At 39.9% G+C, this 17,456-nt stretch overlaps 1 protein-coding gene across 4 annotated transcripts in view; it reads right to left on the bottom strand.

Moving 5' to 3' along the window:
- acot7 (acyl-CoA thioesterase 7) overlaps positions 1–17,456 on the bottom strand; it is a 52,848-nt gene that overhangs the window by 9,600 nt on the left and 25,792 nt on the right. For all 4 annotated transcript variants that reach the window (XM_056385749.1, XM_056385747.1, XM_056385746.1 and 1 more), the window contains 2 exons: positions 7,921–8,037; positions 708–892 (listed from right to left, as the gene is read on the bottom strand). In XM_056385749.1, coding sequence (XP_056241724.1) covers positions 708–892; positions 7,921–8,037 — 302 coding nt within the window. The remainder of the gene's footprint in view (positions 1–707; positions 893–7,920; positions 8,038–17,456) is intronic.

Below are 17,456 nucleotides of genomic sequence, written 5' to 3'. Positions count from 1 at the left end.
AAGCTAATGCAGGATTACCAAATCAGAAAAACAGATTCAGTCCATGTTGTGATATGAATCATGTTTCTAAGAAGCCAAATCAAATAAAAGAACATTTCAGCCGAGCAAGACATGTCCAAAGAGATCAAACGGACCAGGGCTTGTTGGGTCAATAAATGTTAATGTTAAAATGATTTGCAATCCACTAAATCCTTTATTTAGGGCTTGGAATGTGATTTTAATGGCTCATCACACAGACAATCAGGGTGTGTGATTGGAGCGAGAAAATATTTTAAAAGTTAAACAGATGGCCTGTGTATACAGAACAGTGTTTGCATATAAATAGGATCTGAACCACCGTGCACTAAGGAGGAAGCTCAAACAGCGGGCATCCCTCTTCTGTCTGCAGGTAAACACACACACACACTTTACATCCGAACAATAAATGCTGAGTCAGCCAGACTCTGCGGTCCAGGGATATCATGGGGATATTAGCAATAAGCCCTCAGTGTGTGTGTGTGTACATGACATTTAGTCAGTAATGAATTGCATTTAGTTGATATTCAAAATAAAGCAGTTGTCATTACATTGCTAATTTTTTTATATTTAATTTATTTTTAATGGCCTCTAAAAACACTGCATTTTTGTCACCATAAAAAATGATCAAATTAATTCTAAATTCAGGTTTTAACAAAAGGACGAACTTCAGAAAACAGGAAGGTACCAACCTTAAGAGGAGGAACAGGGAGAGGCTTGTTGTCCTTGTCCAGGGAGATGAAGGTGAAGAAGGCTGACACAGCACGATAGTTCCCTGTTTCTGGCTCCATCAGTGAGGAAGCATCTACCAACACTTCAATTTCCATTGACTTGTTACTGACGAACGTGAGCCGCCCCGTCACTGTCACCACACAACCTTAAGAGAAAAGAGAAATACCAAAACATGTTCCACATTAAAGCAGTATACTGGTTTTCAGTGTTTTCAGTACAGGTAAGGATGCTGCCATAAAAGACATTTCCACTTGGGAAAGAAAAAGGAGAACAACTCGGACTCCTCTCACCTTGATTTAATTAAAAGATCAAGTGAAAAATTCTTGTTTGATTCAAAACTTCTCTCCTTAAGCCATGCATAGAGAATTTTGCTGATGTTTGAAATTTTAAAAGTGTAAAAAAAAAAAAGATGTTGTGATAGAGTCCTCAGGTTTTTCCAAAAATAGAAATGTTGCATTGTAATTACCTCACACCAAAATTACTAAACCTTTTAAATCACCTGAAAACTGAGTGGACACAACAATATTCATTTGAAATAATATAAGTTGAAATCAAACTAAGGACCTTCGTGTATAGTTCGACTGAACAGCAAATAAACATGAAATAAGCTGGTGCATTGATATAGTCAATTGAGCAAAATTTTACATCTGCTCTTGCAATCTACTTCACATTGTTGCATCATGGAACCTCTTGAAGTCTGTTTCTGAGAAAATGAGTAGAGTGACATCTCTGGCTGGAAGAATTTCAGAACTACAGCCAATCAATCCTTTTTTCATATTCTTTTTGTTGTTCATGTTCTTTTTTTGTGCTAAATTCGAACAGAAAAGGTAGAAAACAAGTCAAAGCTGTTTTTAGTTAGAGCCCTTTTAAAGAGTTGAATGTTTATTACCATATAGAGGACACATCATGCCCACTGCTGCAGAACATTTGCTTCCCTTTCTTTTGATTTCAACCTGAGATTCATCTGATATACCTCATGTTTGACTGATCAAAAATTATTCCTCCTCTCCCTTTGTCACGGCAGGTAGTTGGAGAGAAAATAGTCAGCTAAAAGCACTGGGCATGCTGATATGTTTCTTTATTCTCTTTCATGTGTCTGTACTGTATTATTACTGCTGTTGCCATAGAGATGACGAGAGAAGGTGTTATCCCTGCAGTATGAGACAGATCTCCAGTATATGACTGAGATCTTATAAAACAGTCAGTGTCTTAAATAATAAAATGTGTACATGGAAAGTGAAAAAGGCTTTTATCAGAATATGTGCTGAAAACCACGGCTGGGCCAGCTCTCGTACTCATGCAGCCGACTCTTCAGAAGAGTCATGACATTAGGAGTTTGAAGACTGTCCTTGGGAAAAATGCTATTGTAATCCAATTTTTGCCCTCCATAAGTCTTAAAAAGCCTGTGTATTTCTAAAACCCTGGCTACGGCAATGTGTATTAGGCTCAGTGAAGCGTGCTCTGCTCAATGACATTACACAAAAAATTAACCTTGATAAGGCTTTTTTTTCCCCAAGACCTTTACGATTAATAATTGATTCATGCATAAAGTAGATCTTGGACTTGTGCAGCTCTGAAGGTCAGTCAATGTGAAAAACCGGCAGGGGCCCATCTCTGAGGAGCTGTTTGATAATCTGCTGCGAGGAGAGTCCATGCTGGGGCCTGATGTTGTGGGCACTAAGATGGGACTGCAATACCTTTGAGCCATAGCATAGATTTGCTATTTTAGAGTTTGGGTTGTTTTGGACAGGAGGGAATATGGTATGCGTAATTGGCATTTTGTTTGTTGTTTTACATTTTCCTCTATTCACAGAGCTTCCTGGAATTTTATTTTCCATTAGGAAGTGGCCAGAGAAGACTACAAAAGAGGAGAACAAGGAAATATGCAGGTGGGGTCACAGCCCTCACTTTTGATAACTTGTCTCATATTCAGACAATCTTTTACTCCACCCAAGGAACTATTTGATTGAAGCAAAAACAAGGGGTTATCATGATCCTGATTCAATATGGATTTCAAAGTGTGGTACAGATACGTCTTTAAATAAGTGAGACATCGTCGTCTGAGATAAATTCTCCAACTTTATGCATTTCCAAAGCTCTTTTTTTTTTCTAAAATGGCATATCAATATTGGCTATTCTTCTGTATTTGGATTTGAAGTACTATTTAGCATAGTTACCATTAGTGTACTTAATGACTTTTTTAAATGATTTAAACCATTTGTGGTTGTGGGTCAGTGGGTGCTCCCAAGCGGATGAAGCAAGTGCCAAAATCTGCGGTTCCTCTAATGGCCACTAGAGGCTGGCTCCAAAAACAAGTCAGTCCCCATAGACTCCCATGTTAAAACGTCCAACTTTACAGTAGAAATAATAATAATAATAATAATGTTTAAAGCCTGGTACAAAAAACAGTTCTGGTCTCTAGAGCTAATCTATAAACTCCTTCATTACATCTGTATAATTGAGGCCATGCCCCTTTGAGTGACAGGTGGGTGAGCGTATGCTTGCCAGAAACCTCTTTGCCCATTTCTGGATTAGCTGGGAGTTAGGGGCGGAGTCAGGCACTGCCAAGATGGTGACGGCTGAGCAGCACATTCTGATCCTCAAAAATGTCACAACGGTCCCCAGGCCTTAGTGTTTTATGTCTGTCTTGTCATTTCCTGTTTTATTTTGGTAGTTTCCCTCTTGTGTCTTTACTTCCTCCTGGGTGACTACCTGCTTTTTCCCTGATGTATGTCACCTGTGTCTCGTTATCCCCACAGTATTTATGCCCTGTGTGGCCCTTTTCACTTTGCCAGTTTGTTTTCTTTCCTAGTCAGTGACTTACCAGCGTTTTCCTGACTGCTACTTTGAGAGAGACCTTTTTTGCGACCCGTTTCCCGAGACCTGCCTGTTCCCTGTCGGTACCTTTGCCTTGTCCTGCCTGCCTGTGTTTTGACCCTGCCCGCCTGACCACGTCTCTGCTTTTTCCCCACTGGATTCATCGCCTGTCTCCATTGGGCTTGCCAGTCTGTTTCTGGAACGCTGTTATTGGTTTTTTTTGAGTTGTACAATAAACTGCCTGATTGTGAACTGCCTCTCGGATCGTGCTTTTGGGTTCTACCTTTGTGTCCCAAGCCTGACAAAAAATGATCCTCAGAAACCTAAGATTGTCATCACAGAGGCTACATCCATCTTTATATGAAGTCTATGGGTGCTCCACAAGTTGTGAAGACAAAACCGATTACTGTCTCTGTCCATCCACTGTCAGGTTTGTACAAACCCTGCTGGATCATCAAAATTAAACTTAAAATCAATAAACAAGAACATGATTGTGAGTATTAGGTATGCTTCACTGTTTCTCTTATTTCTCTCACGCTGTCTCTCACTTTTAGCGATTCTTTCTCTCTCGCCGAAATCTCCTTTCATCTGCCATTCACCTTTTGAAGTTTTATGCCTTTCTTCTCAGTCTTTGTACCTCTGGGCATTTTGCTGTAATGGATAAAAGAGCACTGACTGAACATTACTGTGCTACATCAATGGCCAACACCTCTCTGACTTATATTCTCAGTTCAAAATAATACATGTTTTTGTTCGGTATGTCATTGTGGTTACTTTGCTTTTCACAGATTCAGTTGGGGGGGGGGGCAACATTTGATTGTAAAGGCGAATAACATGAACAGAAACCAAGAAACAAGTGATTCATAAGCTGTGACATGAGTGCAGCCATTTTCTAACGTGTTTCAGCTGCTCACATTTTATAACAAGCATTAATATAGATTTTGTGCACATTTCAAAGAATTATAGAATATCTAAATAATGCACAAACCTGTATTTCATCTCAAAACATACAAAAGAAATGTGTTGCAGACAAGATAAGCACATACTGCAAACACAAGACACAGTCAAGGAAAACCATTTACTGTTGACCTACTGACCTACTGACCTACCTGACCTACCTCAGTACTACCTCAGTACAGTGATTTACACAAAGTGTAAATCACTGAAATGTTGAATTTGTTCTGGTTTTGCACTGATAATGCAAAAAATATATTTTTATTTTTTTATTTTTTTACTGTGAAAACTAAAAACGAAGCTAAATCTGTGTCAGCTCAATACATTAATCCACGGGATCCCTGTGGTTTTGTCACACAGCATGACAGATAAAATGTGATTGTGGTGGAACGTTAACATCTGGGATCTTTATTGATCCTCTGACCTCGCTCATTTTTATAGTGTGGAGTCTTGCTGTGGCTGCAAATGAAGATAATGAAGTTGCTTTGTTCATAATGAAACTCTGAAAATCCCATTTTTCTATTATTTCAATTCATGTTGTTTTTTTCTCTCTGATGATATTTGTTTACATTGAAAACCTGCCCTGCTCTGCAGTGATCCTTCTGCCGCTGAACCCCATGTGACTGAAAATCCGTGCAATTAGTTAAGTGAACTGTTCAGTCTCAACACGGTAAGACCTCCGAAAACTCATAAACAAATCATCTGAACATCCTCCACACGACCCATGTACAGACACAGAGCTCAGTCTGTGTAATGTTCCGGGTTTCTTATCTCCTCATCTCGTCTCATTTGTCTGCTGGTGTGTGGTCCTCAAGCTGCACAGGTTTGAAATGGAACACGCATTAGTTAAACGTCCCTGTACAATTCACTAGTTTTGTGAAAGTACCAATGAGCGCTTTCCACTTTTGTTTTCACCTTTTCCAGGGATTACAGTGTGTTATCCTGAACAGCTAAAGTTCACTCATCTGCCCATCAACCTGCCTGGTCCATTGTTCTGTCATTTAAAGAGTGTTCAAAATGTTACACCAGTTCTTCAGACCTTAAATTGGCTTCCAGTGTGTTACAGGATAAAATTCTAAATTTCACTGCTTGTACATAAACCATTAAATGGCCTAGCAGCAACATATGCTGCTGACCTGCTTGTACAGTATGAGACGGCCAGACCTCTTATACCATCGGGAACTAATTTGTTTGCTGTTCCAAGAATGAGAACAAAGATTGGTGAGGCTTCTTAGGTACTGTGAGCCACTTCTGTGGAGCAAATTACCTGAGGATCTTAGGCTTAAAACCCTATAATTCTCTGCTGACTTCTAATGGTGTGTTTATCGCCTATATTCGCTTATTTATATATTCACCTTCCTTATTCCTCATCTTTATGTATGGTTTACTGCATGCAAGCCACATTTACATTTTCTTTTACATTGTCTTTTATTTTCAATGGTTTTAAAATCGTTTTCTTTTAAAATAAATGTAAAGCATTTTGGAGTTGTGACTTGCAACTGTTATGTAAATAAATTTTCCATTTGCCTTTTAGTAATTTCCTATTTTTCCACACAAGGGTGAAATAAAATGCAGAAGGTAATTGACCAGTCAGAAATGTTCAGCATTGCAGACCACACCCCCCAGAGTTCCTGAACCTTTGGAAAGTACTACCCCCCGACCAGGGACTTTTTTTAGGGGTCAATCAATTACCCCGGAACTAAATTTAGACCCTGGTTCCCATAGTTCCTCTAAAGGTTCCTGGCTCCTGGGGAAAGTTCCTGTGGTTGAAACGCAGCTATAGTCTCAAATATCTCATTAAGACTACATTGTATTCTGGTCTGTTGAGACTAGTGCCTGCGGAAAAGTTTGTTATTTTTCTAACTGTTTAATGGATTTCTAGAGATATCCACTGATAGTTTGGTTCCTCAAAAATGACTTAAACCTCTGCTGGATCTGTGCTTGAAATATCTTAAAATGCTGTATATTATCTGCATTTAGCTGGCTAGAGAATGTAACTAGAAGAAATACACACCATGACATGACAAAAGAAATGCAGAGGTGCAGCCTAGAATGCCAGTAGCTGTTTTTGTCTGGCTTTGTGTTTTGATCCGTGACCATTTCCTACGCACACCTCTTGAGTTTTTTTGTCTGACCACCTTAAGCAAAATGGGAAATCTACTGGTGACATAACACTTAAGCCACCGTGGAAGCCAGGGGATATCACGTCACCACCTCCTAAACTCAGAGGACAGATGGAGGCAACAACTGGAGCAACTAGGAGCAGCAGAGAACTGTGGACATGGATCTCAACCAATCTGTACGACTCAGTTTTCTGGTCCTGAAACCCACAGAAAGGTGTTTTGAATGGCGAAAACCTCTAACTCACTCTTACTTACTCTGTTTTAGAAAACCCATGTACTATACAAGCAACGCAGTTAGAACAGACCTGATACAGTCGTGCTGAGCACAACTTAATAATTCAACAAACGGTACAGCAACGATGTAGCTGGTCCATTGTTAACATCATATCCTGAGGTAATCATAACATCTGAACGTTAGCGCTGGATGTCTGGATCACATCATGTCGAGCACATGAACAGATAACGCACACACTGAGCTGAGAAAAAATTTAACCCATCAATGTAATACACTGTTCTACACCACTTTGACCAAGCTGCTTTCAGTCACTTTTGAAATATTTAGATTGTATAACAAGACTTCTCAAAACTCTGTGATAACAATATTTTATGCCTGTGTCTTATGTGTGTGGGTGTGTATCTGTACTGGGAGTCTCTCTGCTCTCACAGTCGCTGTCCTCAAAGCACTTTGGATCAGCTGTGTTGTCCAAACTGTGCTGTCAATAAAACCTTTAAAAAGCAGCATAAACAGTGACACCATCATGAGTGGACACTACAATGCCAAAAGCTACACGGACAATTGTCTTTGTCAAACACTGGAATGAAGTTTGAAATATGAGGCTTGTGGAAAATACAGCACTGTTCTCACTTTCTCCGAGGAAACAGCCCCGGGACGAAGCTTTGTAATGGAAAATAGTTCAATCAAAACAACGATGTGTCTCTCCAGATGTAGAAGTAGAACTACAAAACACAACTGGTCTTGATTAGTGACAGTGTGACTGGTGTTAACGCTGGCTAGCCCAACTTAAAAACCTCACAGTCTGAGGCTGACTTTATAGACTACTAGAGTTTTTCCACATTATCATGTAATTGGGTTTTTAGAGAGTGCAGTTCACTAATGGGCAAAAAGCAGCTTCGTGGAAGGTGGAGACACAGCCTCCTGTAGTCTACAGTTCCAACACTGCATTACATGTAGAGGTACAATACGTATACTTCAAACCTGTGGACATTTTTACGTATCAGTGACTTAAAGCTCTAAGCGGATTCTCTGTGTCATCCTCACCTTTCTTGATCTTACGATGGAAGTTGATGGCATCCACAGAGGCGGTGACGATGTTGGTGCTGCAGTGCCGAGCTGCCACGATGCCAGCGACCTCATCCATCAGCTTCATGGTCACACCTGTCAGACACACAGTTTGACTTTATTAAGATACATAGTATAACTAAAGAGGAAGATTTATAGATGTTTTCTTACTATGCCTTGTTCGGAATATCTTTTGATTTCACTAAGGTTGTCAGCGGTCTTAAGGTTAATCTAGTCATTTAGTTGGAGGGATTCTCGCTGGTGTTTGACACTATTTCACAGAGATGAGATCGTTTGAAGTAAAAGCTAATGGGTTTCTTGATCCAATTACTATCCAGTATGAGAAACGTGGTCTATGTCTTTAAACTATTTCTAATGCCCATGGATGTTGAATGAATTCTTGACACTGCAGACTGCCATATTTCATCAGTATCAAAGTAACCTGAACCCTTTGCAGCAATGCCTAATATATAGATTATATTATATTCCATTCAAGACATTAGCTCCCCTTTTTAAAATCACCTTAGAGAGTAACAGGTTCAGGTTATTCTAAGAATTCCTCTATTAAACCAAATGTTGGTGAAGATAGGGAGGGAGCAAACCTAAATTATGAACCTGAATGTATGGGAATGAGGAATGTCAGATGTGTAATGTATTCAAAATACATTACACATTACACTGAACCTCTCAGGTTTTAGAGAAGAGTTGACATAAATAGGGAACTGGCTGCAATAGGCAGTGGAGACTGTGCCAGTTTAACTTTAGCACTCAAGTCAAAGACACTGGTCTACAAGAAGACTGCTCCAACTCAACCCATGCTGCACCAGTATAAAAATTCAATATCCAGAAAATAGCTTTGTGAATGTTGGAAGCCTAATAAAAACATTAGGCCATGCTACTCCCCCATCTGCCTTTCATCCCTGCAGGATATTTACTGTATTGCCGAGACAGTGGTTTCAATTTTCAAAAAGCAAATATTTCCCAAAATAAGGTGACCTGGCACTAACTCTAACCAAGTAGTAGCCTATTGGTTTCCCACACTTAACAAATCCTTAACCACAGGTGCAGCAGATCACCAAACGCTCATACAGGTTCATATGTTTTTGGGACAATCAGGTGGCTTGTTTCGGAAAGCACTAAAAAACGTAATTATTTATGCTCTGACACACAGTTAACTCACAGAGTTAGATGGTTATATTTACTACTTGTGCCAATTTTTATTTCCCCCTAATTTGGATGAAACGCTAGTAAGTATTTTTGAACATGAGCATATACTGAAGATGGACAACAGAGAATTGGATTGTAGTGTAGATAAGGGGGATCTCTGATCAACAGCCAAACTGAAGCTGGGAACTGGTGCCTCAACAGAGCACATAACCTTCATCTGAATGAGATCTGCTGTTTGTTGAAGTGTTAGTTGCCCGAATCTAATTAGAAGCTTCGGTTGTGACCGTGTGAGCTAGATCTTATGGTTGTTTGATCATTTATACTCCACATGGAAACTCACCATTTGGGGCAAATTAATCTCTGTGAGACATGAAACTGCAAACATTTAAGAGCAACTTTTCAAGCCTACAGGTGGTGAGTATTTGATACTGAAAAGATAGATGTTGGGTCAAATGTCATTTTTAATATGAGAGAGCACATCCATCAAGGAATCCATCATCAAAAACGTACAAAGCACTAAAAGTTTGCAAATGATTCAAAGTGCGAGAAAACACTTCAAAGTTAGAGATTACAATAAAGCTTGAAAGCCATTAGTTCCCTAATGGAGCAGCGCTCACAAAGTGGACACAGAGGGATTCACAAATCTACATCTGTGACTGTGACACACGTACGGCCTTGGCAGCTTGTGTCATGTGTGAAGGAAACAGTTGTTTGTGGGTTTCTCACAGAAAGTGGGACATCTTGTATGGAGTGGGTGGGTTGTAGATGAGAGGACTGAGGGAAGAGTGGCGGCATCTGTTTCTCATCTCGGAGAAAATGTGTGTGCATGTGTAATGTGCATGTGCTTGTGAATGCATGCACATTTAAAGATATTCAGACCCTTCACTACGCACTCCAGTTGCCCCAATTGTTCCCTCTGAACCACTTTTTTGTATCTCCTGCCATCATCTCTAATCATGACAGCCGAGAGTGTGGAAGTACAAAAAGAATGTGCTGCTTGCTCACAGTTGCAGCCTGTCTTGTAAAAGTTGGGCCCACTGAGTTGATTAAAAATTAAACATGCTATTACTTTGACATCTTCCTATCCCATAAGGTGATAGCTTCACTTTCATCCTACACCTTGGACAGAATGCACTTACATTTCCGACTGGACATTTCAAAACAGGGAATGGGTTGATGCTAGAGAAACTGAATCAAGCTCTGACTTTGATATGTGATTATGTGGTTAAACTCAGATCAAGCAGTGCAAAAGTCACAAATCTTTATCCATCATATTTAAACACACAATGTTGTCTAGAGGTCTCTAAATTAAACCAATAACAAAAGATGGAGTTTAGTGACACTGTGAAGTAGTGTGGGATAATGGGAGTTGTTTTCACCACCACTGTCTTTGCAGTCAGCTTCTCCCAGTTAGGATTCCTTCAGTGTAAGTTGTTCAGGAGATTTGTACTGGAAGCCAAATTGTCCGCTGAGGTCTCCTCTTCTCCAAAACAAAAGGACCAGGTGATTAAAAATGGTAAAAACACTGAATATAGCAGTTTCACCGGGAGGGGCTGGGAAAGTACATTTTAACTGCCTCTAGCAGACAACCACAACACTGACGCATGTTACCTCGATTAAAATTAAGGACTTGTCTAGGTTTGAAAATAGCTGGAGACATTTGGGATAATGGAAGTACACAATTTAACAAAATATATAACATAGGTCTAGTCATTTTAGACATTTTAATGCAGGAAAATGACATATTATACCTTTAAACCCTGATCGATAAACGATGTCCATTAAAAACGCTGTCTGACTAAGGCTGATGATGTGGCCACAGTTCAGAAAGGTGATAACAGCATGTTAGGCTTTAAGTGCAAGCCGGATAGGAAATATCTCACTCTCTTCCTTAAGCTTGTTATGAGTCGTTTCCAAAAACCCATCTTGTTTTTTTCCCCCCATCTCCACTTTGTTGTGAAAATTGATGAGATCTCACTGAAGATTGGAAATTTCCCCTGGGCACAAGGCCCAGCAGGCTGCTGCTATTCAAAGCCTGGAGTGGTTGTGTCTGGACATGTAGCATTTAATGGAGATCATGACCCGACGAGATGATGAAATTGAACACTGTATTACACTAAACTGAATCTAAACATTTCAGTTAAATTTAAAGACACCCTACCTGAGTTTGTTACAGTTGCCCGCATCTGAAATTTCCCCACAGCTAACTGCTGATATTTAAAACTTGTCTATGAACTACGTTGACTTGAGAGACACCGAAAGTGAGTTAATATGATATGTTGAGCTTTTAGAAATTGGGATGGGGGCTAATAGGTTTATAAGAGGCCCATTCAACCGGTGGCCCGCAGGCCAACTTCGGCCCATCGATCAAGTCCGACTGGCCCTCCGATCAAATTTTTAATTACAAATCATTTTTTGCTTCAATAAATCCTCTAAATCACAGAGAGACTCTAATAATGCAGCAGCCTTCTCGGTAAACGGTTACAACAGTCCCAGGCAGTGACCACAGTCTGTTGTCAAAATATTCCAAACTTTCAGCCATAGTTCGGGTTGTATGTAGGGATGGTTCATGACATCCGGTATTAAACAGCCGTTGTATCGTGAAGGTCCGATGTCTCTCTCTGTCTCTCTCTTTGAGCTTGTGTGTGTGAGCGGCGGGGGGCAGACCTGTCTCACACTGGAGCACAGTGCAACACACACACACACAGACAGACACACACACACAAACACACACACACACACAAAGACACACAGAGAACTAAACAGTACCTCCAGAACGTTGCGATGTTGCAATCGCAATAATTAACGCAAATTCAACCAATCCCTGCGAATTCTGCGCGACCTTGCATTTTTGTCCAACTTTTCCGCAAATTTGACCAATCATCATAGTTTTCCGTGAGTTGAACCAATCATACCAGTCCCTCCGCAAGACCTTGATGTACGTCACCAAACTCACTTCCTTGTTTCTGGTTTCGAAGCATGTTGTGAAGCTGCAGATGTGTGAAATGAACGTCTCACATTTACCAACAGGAAAAATCTCTTGCCATTCATCAAAGGCTTACTCAACCTAAATTCTCTTACCTCTTCCAGTCTGCTCAAAATTCAACAGGTTGCAATTTGTGCTCTAATACTGCCATCTAGTGGACACTTAGACAAACACACCACAATAAATAAATATGTCAATTATGAAATTGAAGTTACATTTCTCTCAATAAGTAGTAGCATATAAAAAATTCTGATATTAATAATGTCAATATTATTTAAGCCATTAAGACGTACAAAATTAGCATGTTAACACGCTTTTTATATCGTCTTTAGGTGTAGTTGATGTGTTAAGACAGCATTTTCATCTTAAGAAGTGCAAATTTGACCTCCTAACATGGATGTCAAAATACTCGTTTTGGACCAATCCGCGTGCCATGGGAATATAATGTTCATTTTCCTTTTCCAAATTAAATCAAATCATCTCATCAATTTAGTGTCGACTCCAACTGCCAAACATGAACCGTCGAGCCAAGTTTGTCAAATGGAAAGCATGCTAACGCTAACTGACTTGTGGCTCTGGTAAGGTAGCACGATGCTAAGAGGCAGTCATCTGTGATCATGTGTTTTGAAACTAAAGCAACCTGTGATGTGATGCTGTGCTGGAATGAAGCTTCTTCTCCCCTGAGCTTAGAATGTTCTTTCTTTTTGTGCTATATTTTTGCTGATCAAATGAACATAAAAGGGCAATTAACCTGTTTGCCTAAGCTTTTGCTTTTCTGTTATTTCTGCCAGACATTGCAGCGTATTGCAAAACATGTTAATATCATATTCTTATAGAAGCAGTTTGTGTTGTATAAAAAGAGATCCATAGTTAAATCTGTAAGTTGAGTTCAAATTTGACTTGTTGTTAAGGGACTTCTTGTGACACAATGATGTAAAAACAGCGACAGTTCTTGTTAACTACCCATATATTTCTAAGAAACAAGGCACACTACACTTTACAGGCAGTGGTGAGGTGATTATGGGTTAACCACAGTGACATTTCCAGCAGTCGCCACATCTGCCACAACTGTTGCCGTGGCTACCAGTCCTCCTGGCTCATCGAAAGCTAAGACTGTGGAAGTTACAAATACATCAGGTTTATTTCACTGAAAGTACTTGGCTGTGTGGAGGAAACTGCTGCTGTGTTTATTATGAGCCTTGGTATCACCTGCTAACAGCCTCTTCACAAGGCAATAAGGGATATTAATACTATCGATATTAATGGCAGCTGATACAGAAACGCCCCTGCTGTCTTAGTGTCTTCAACTTTACTCCATAATCAACCAATAATTCCCAGTGATTATACTACTACATTACTCTGACTTTGACTGTTATTTCTTGGCAATTTCTTCACATTACCACAAAATTTCTGGATGATTAACATCCTACTTGACTGTTGTTTCTTGGTAAATTCTTCACATTACTACATAATTACTAAGTAATTACTAGCCTACATAATTAACAGCCTGTAAGTTAAAGGGTTACCAAAACTGCTTCTTTGTTTCAATAATGTGAAACTGTTTTTTCAGTCTGCAAAGATAATCTATTGAACCCATTAGGTTCCTAACAGTTAGTCTTATTTGCTATAAAGGAATACAACAATTATTACTACTGAAATCTGAAAGTGCATAAAAAAAAAAGATCTAACTGCAAAACAATATATTTCTTTTACCCTTTTCACAGAAACGTGTGTTTTCTTGTCGTTCTCTCATAGCGGTGATACAAAGCAGCAGCTTCGGTAGCGATAGTCATCAGCTGATAAACTAATGACATTGATCCTTGAAACAAACTGACCCTGCATTTCTGAGGTTTCATCTAATTTGATCTTCCATTTGTGAATATTAACTGGTAAGAATTAGATTATGTTTTTATTATGTTTCTCTGTAATGGTATGAAGGCTCTCAGAATGGAATGGTCTGTGGGAGGTCATCCAGGGTAAATAGAGGAATCATAAGGGATGGAGAGAAAGCCCTGCTCAGCATGCTATGGTATAAAACGAATGCTAATGTGTTAAATGGCTAGACTGGAGCAGTCTAGAATATCATTTTATGACATGACATGAACTCTGTAACTTTGTAAGAAACAAATAAATAAAACTGCACTGAGGACCATGAATTTCTGAGGGCTTCTGAGACTGAGTGGACCAGTGAGAGTGGGCTCCCATGGTCTTGTTCTCTAGCTCCCCAGTGTTAGCAGCTCTCCAGATGCCTTGAGAAAACAATGTGTGGGGGGATAATTATGCTCACTCTGTTCACTTTATACACACCATTTCCAATGGCCTAAGAGCTGTGAGTAGTTAAAAGCTGCACGTTTGGATTTTAAAAATACTGTTGTTTTGGTAGAGTTAGTTCTGATGGCAGAGCTGAGAGGCAATTATGCACAATAACTGATGAAGGTCTTCATTATCTAAATTGCTGATATTTTAGTTGCTTAAAAAGCTTCAGCAATTCCCTGAAATGGTTCAATAGCATTAGCATCATCAACAGCAAAGCAAAGCATAGATATAGACGCTCACATCTCTTTGCTTTGGACAAGCATATTAAAATTTCATTGAGCTGTTACGGAGAAACAAGGGGCAAATGCAGATGTGGTGCATTGTGGTCTGAATTTTAGATTAGTGTACAGACCACCCTATAACTCAGACCTTGGTTCAAGTCCTCAATCATGACAAGACCTTTTCAACTGTAAGTGCAATGTCCACCATTGAAAACCTTATTCTAATCTTCCCCTAATTTTACTTTTTGTTGCCTTAACTTAAACTCAGTGATTATTTTAGCTTTTTATCCTCTCTTAGCACAGTGTTTTAATTGTAATAGTACTACTGTGTGGTTCAGATTAGAACCAGGCTCATGCAGCACAGCCAACAGTTTATCTGGTGCACTGGAGAAACCGGTGACTAAAATGCCAAGACAAATCAAGTGGAGGACTGCACTGTCCTTGAGTACCAAAGATGCTTGTCTTTATTCATCACTACCATCAGCGGATCTGTTAATGCAACTCCTGCAAAATCCCCTCTCCTTGTACAGTCGATGTAAAAGGTTGAAGTGAGGCCCAATCTGAGACTGCAAATGAGGACAAGCGAGGCCAAGACAGCCCTGGGCCTGGCGTTACACATTCACAGGGTGACATGGCACACTATGACTCTCCCTTTGCTGTAGGGTGAGAACACGAAAGGCAGAGTGTGGGGGTGGGGTGGGGTGCAATGGGGTGGTGGTGGTAGGGTGGGGTGGGGCGGATTGTGTGTGTGAAGAGGACAGACAGCTCACTGCAAATGGGGGAAAAAGGGCAATTAGTAACAAAGTCCCTAGTGCAGCCCAGTTGGCCATGGGGCAGAATACCTCTGTGATTAGATTCCTTGTGATGATTTCCCTAAATCTCCACGCACAATGCCGTCCGCTAACAAGCACGAGAACAATGAAGGGAGTCTTTTGGGCAGCTCCTGTTGCCCTCAACTGTCTACTGACTTCAAGCCCTTTTAATTAGAAAACAGCTTTCAGTAGAAAACAATGTGACGCCAAGAGATCAAAGCATCTGTGACCTGTGCCTTTCTCACAGATTCTCTTATCACTTCCTAGACTTACTCCTTCTCTTTGTCTCTTTCTTCCCTCTCTTCCCTGTCCTTGCACTCTGCCTACCTTTATTCCCCATCTCTTTCTGTCCTTCTCATCCCCTCCCCAATGAGTTCTTTAATCATGGACAGTATCAAACGGCTCAAACTGCCTCCTAATGAGCTGTTACTATAGAAACAGCTCCTGTTAACATTACTACCATGCAGCAACCCACCCACATCCTCTTACAAAGTCCCATAAGCTGCATATTTTTTGTATATTTCATAATTCCAGCTGTGGTGAGCTTTACTAAACTTTACTAAAACGCCTTAACAGATTTATGTGAGGCTGTAAGTTTTGCAAATTGCAAGTGAGTGCTGGAAAATCACTGAGATATACGATTCCTGGGATGGAAATTCTGTCAGATAAAGGGTTTTCAGATAAAACTCACCTGTGTGTGATGGTAAATGTCATCGGCTCCCACAGATTCATTTTCTAGATGTACAACTTGGCCTTCAGTTTGTAATTTCTGCTCTATTTTTAACGGAGTAAATATCCATTTCACCACTGAAACTTCTTCTCTACTTTGGTTAATATCAGCATCTGATCTGATATAACTAGCATGGACACATTGGTTTGAGGAGTTATCCTCATCTCTATTCGCAATCATATTTTTGTCCCTCTGTATTTTTACAGTTTCAGTTTGATTTACTCACATTGTCTCTAAAATGTGCTCTGACTTCATAATAATATTGACACATTAATCTGTGGCATCTTTAATTATTACTCCACATTCACAGCAACAAACTTTTGAGTTTTTTCAGGCCCAGGACTTCACCTCTAAAGCTACATCAGGCTCCTATGTCCTGTGACTGGTGGAGGTTGTTGACGGTGTAAGTGGCTCGATGAGAAGAGATGCAAACACTGTTCAAGGCTGAAAAACTGCTGCCGCCTCCCTCTCCTACAAGAGTAACTTGACACCAGGCTGAAAAGCAGCGCTTCACTGTCTTCTTTGGTCGAGCATCACTGATGGATGTGGCCGGTGTATAGTGCTGATGCAATATTTTTCATTGCATGCCACACATTGATAGACAACTGACAGCTTGTTGGAATCGCTTAAAGTATGTGTCCATTTCATTCCCTTCGTCTTACACACACACACACACACACACACACACACACCCGCCCAAAGAGAGAGAGAGAGAAAGAGAGAGAGAGAAAGAGAGTCAAACACAGGCCTTATTATACCATTTTATAGGTTGTTGTTGTGTTGAATCAATTTGATTCGGGGAGTTATAGTTGGTGCCTTTTCTCCCTGTATTGATTCTACGTCAGCATCTAGCACAAGTAAACAAACTGTGTTCAGTTAATGGCTGGTTTGAACATGGTGAGCCAATTTTTGAGCAAGTTTGCTACTTTTCCCCTGCTGGCTATCTCAGCAAGGCTGAACTGATAAGTTGGCTAGCTAGTTGGTATAAACCCAGCTTTATGCAGTGTGTGCTTTAACGAAAGGGCTAAAATAAAATTGATATTTGAGAGGAGAGAACTTTTATGTCGAGTTATGTTTCATGTTTAAGAACTTTGTTCTAAAAATTTTAAATAAACATTTTTTGCATTTATTGACATAGAGGACGTTCAGTTATCAGTTTATTTGGAACATGTAGCTAAAACTGATGTAGTGTAATACAACAGTCCTGCAGTGAATCCTCCTTCATGAAGGTTAAAATGTTTGTATTAAAATTGTTGGTCATTGTGGAGGATGTATTGTTTGGA

Source organism: Seriola aureovittata, chromosome 9 (assembly GCF_021018895.1).
Source record: "Seriola aureovittata isolate HTS-2021-v1 ecotype China chromosome 9, ASM2101889v1, whole genome shotgun sequence".
NCBI classification, from domain to species: domain Eukaryota; kingdom Metazoa; phylum Chordata; class Actinopteri; order Carangiformes; family Carangidae; genus Seriola; species Seriola aureovittata.
Note: the sequence above shows the minus strand (reverse complement) of the source record. Positions and strands in the feature narration are given on the sequence as shown.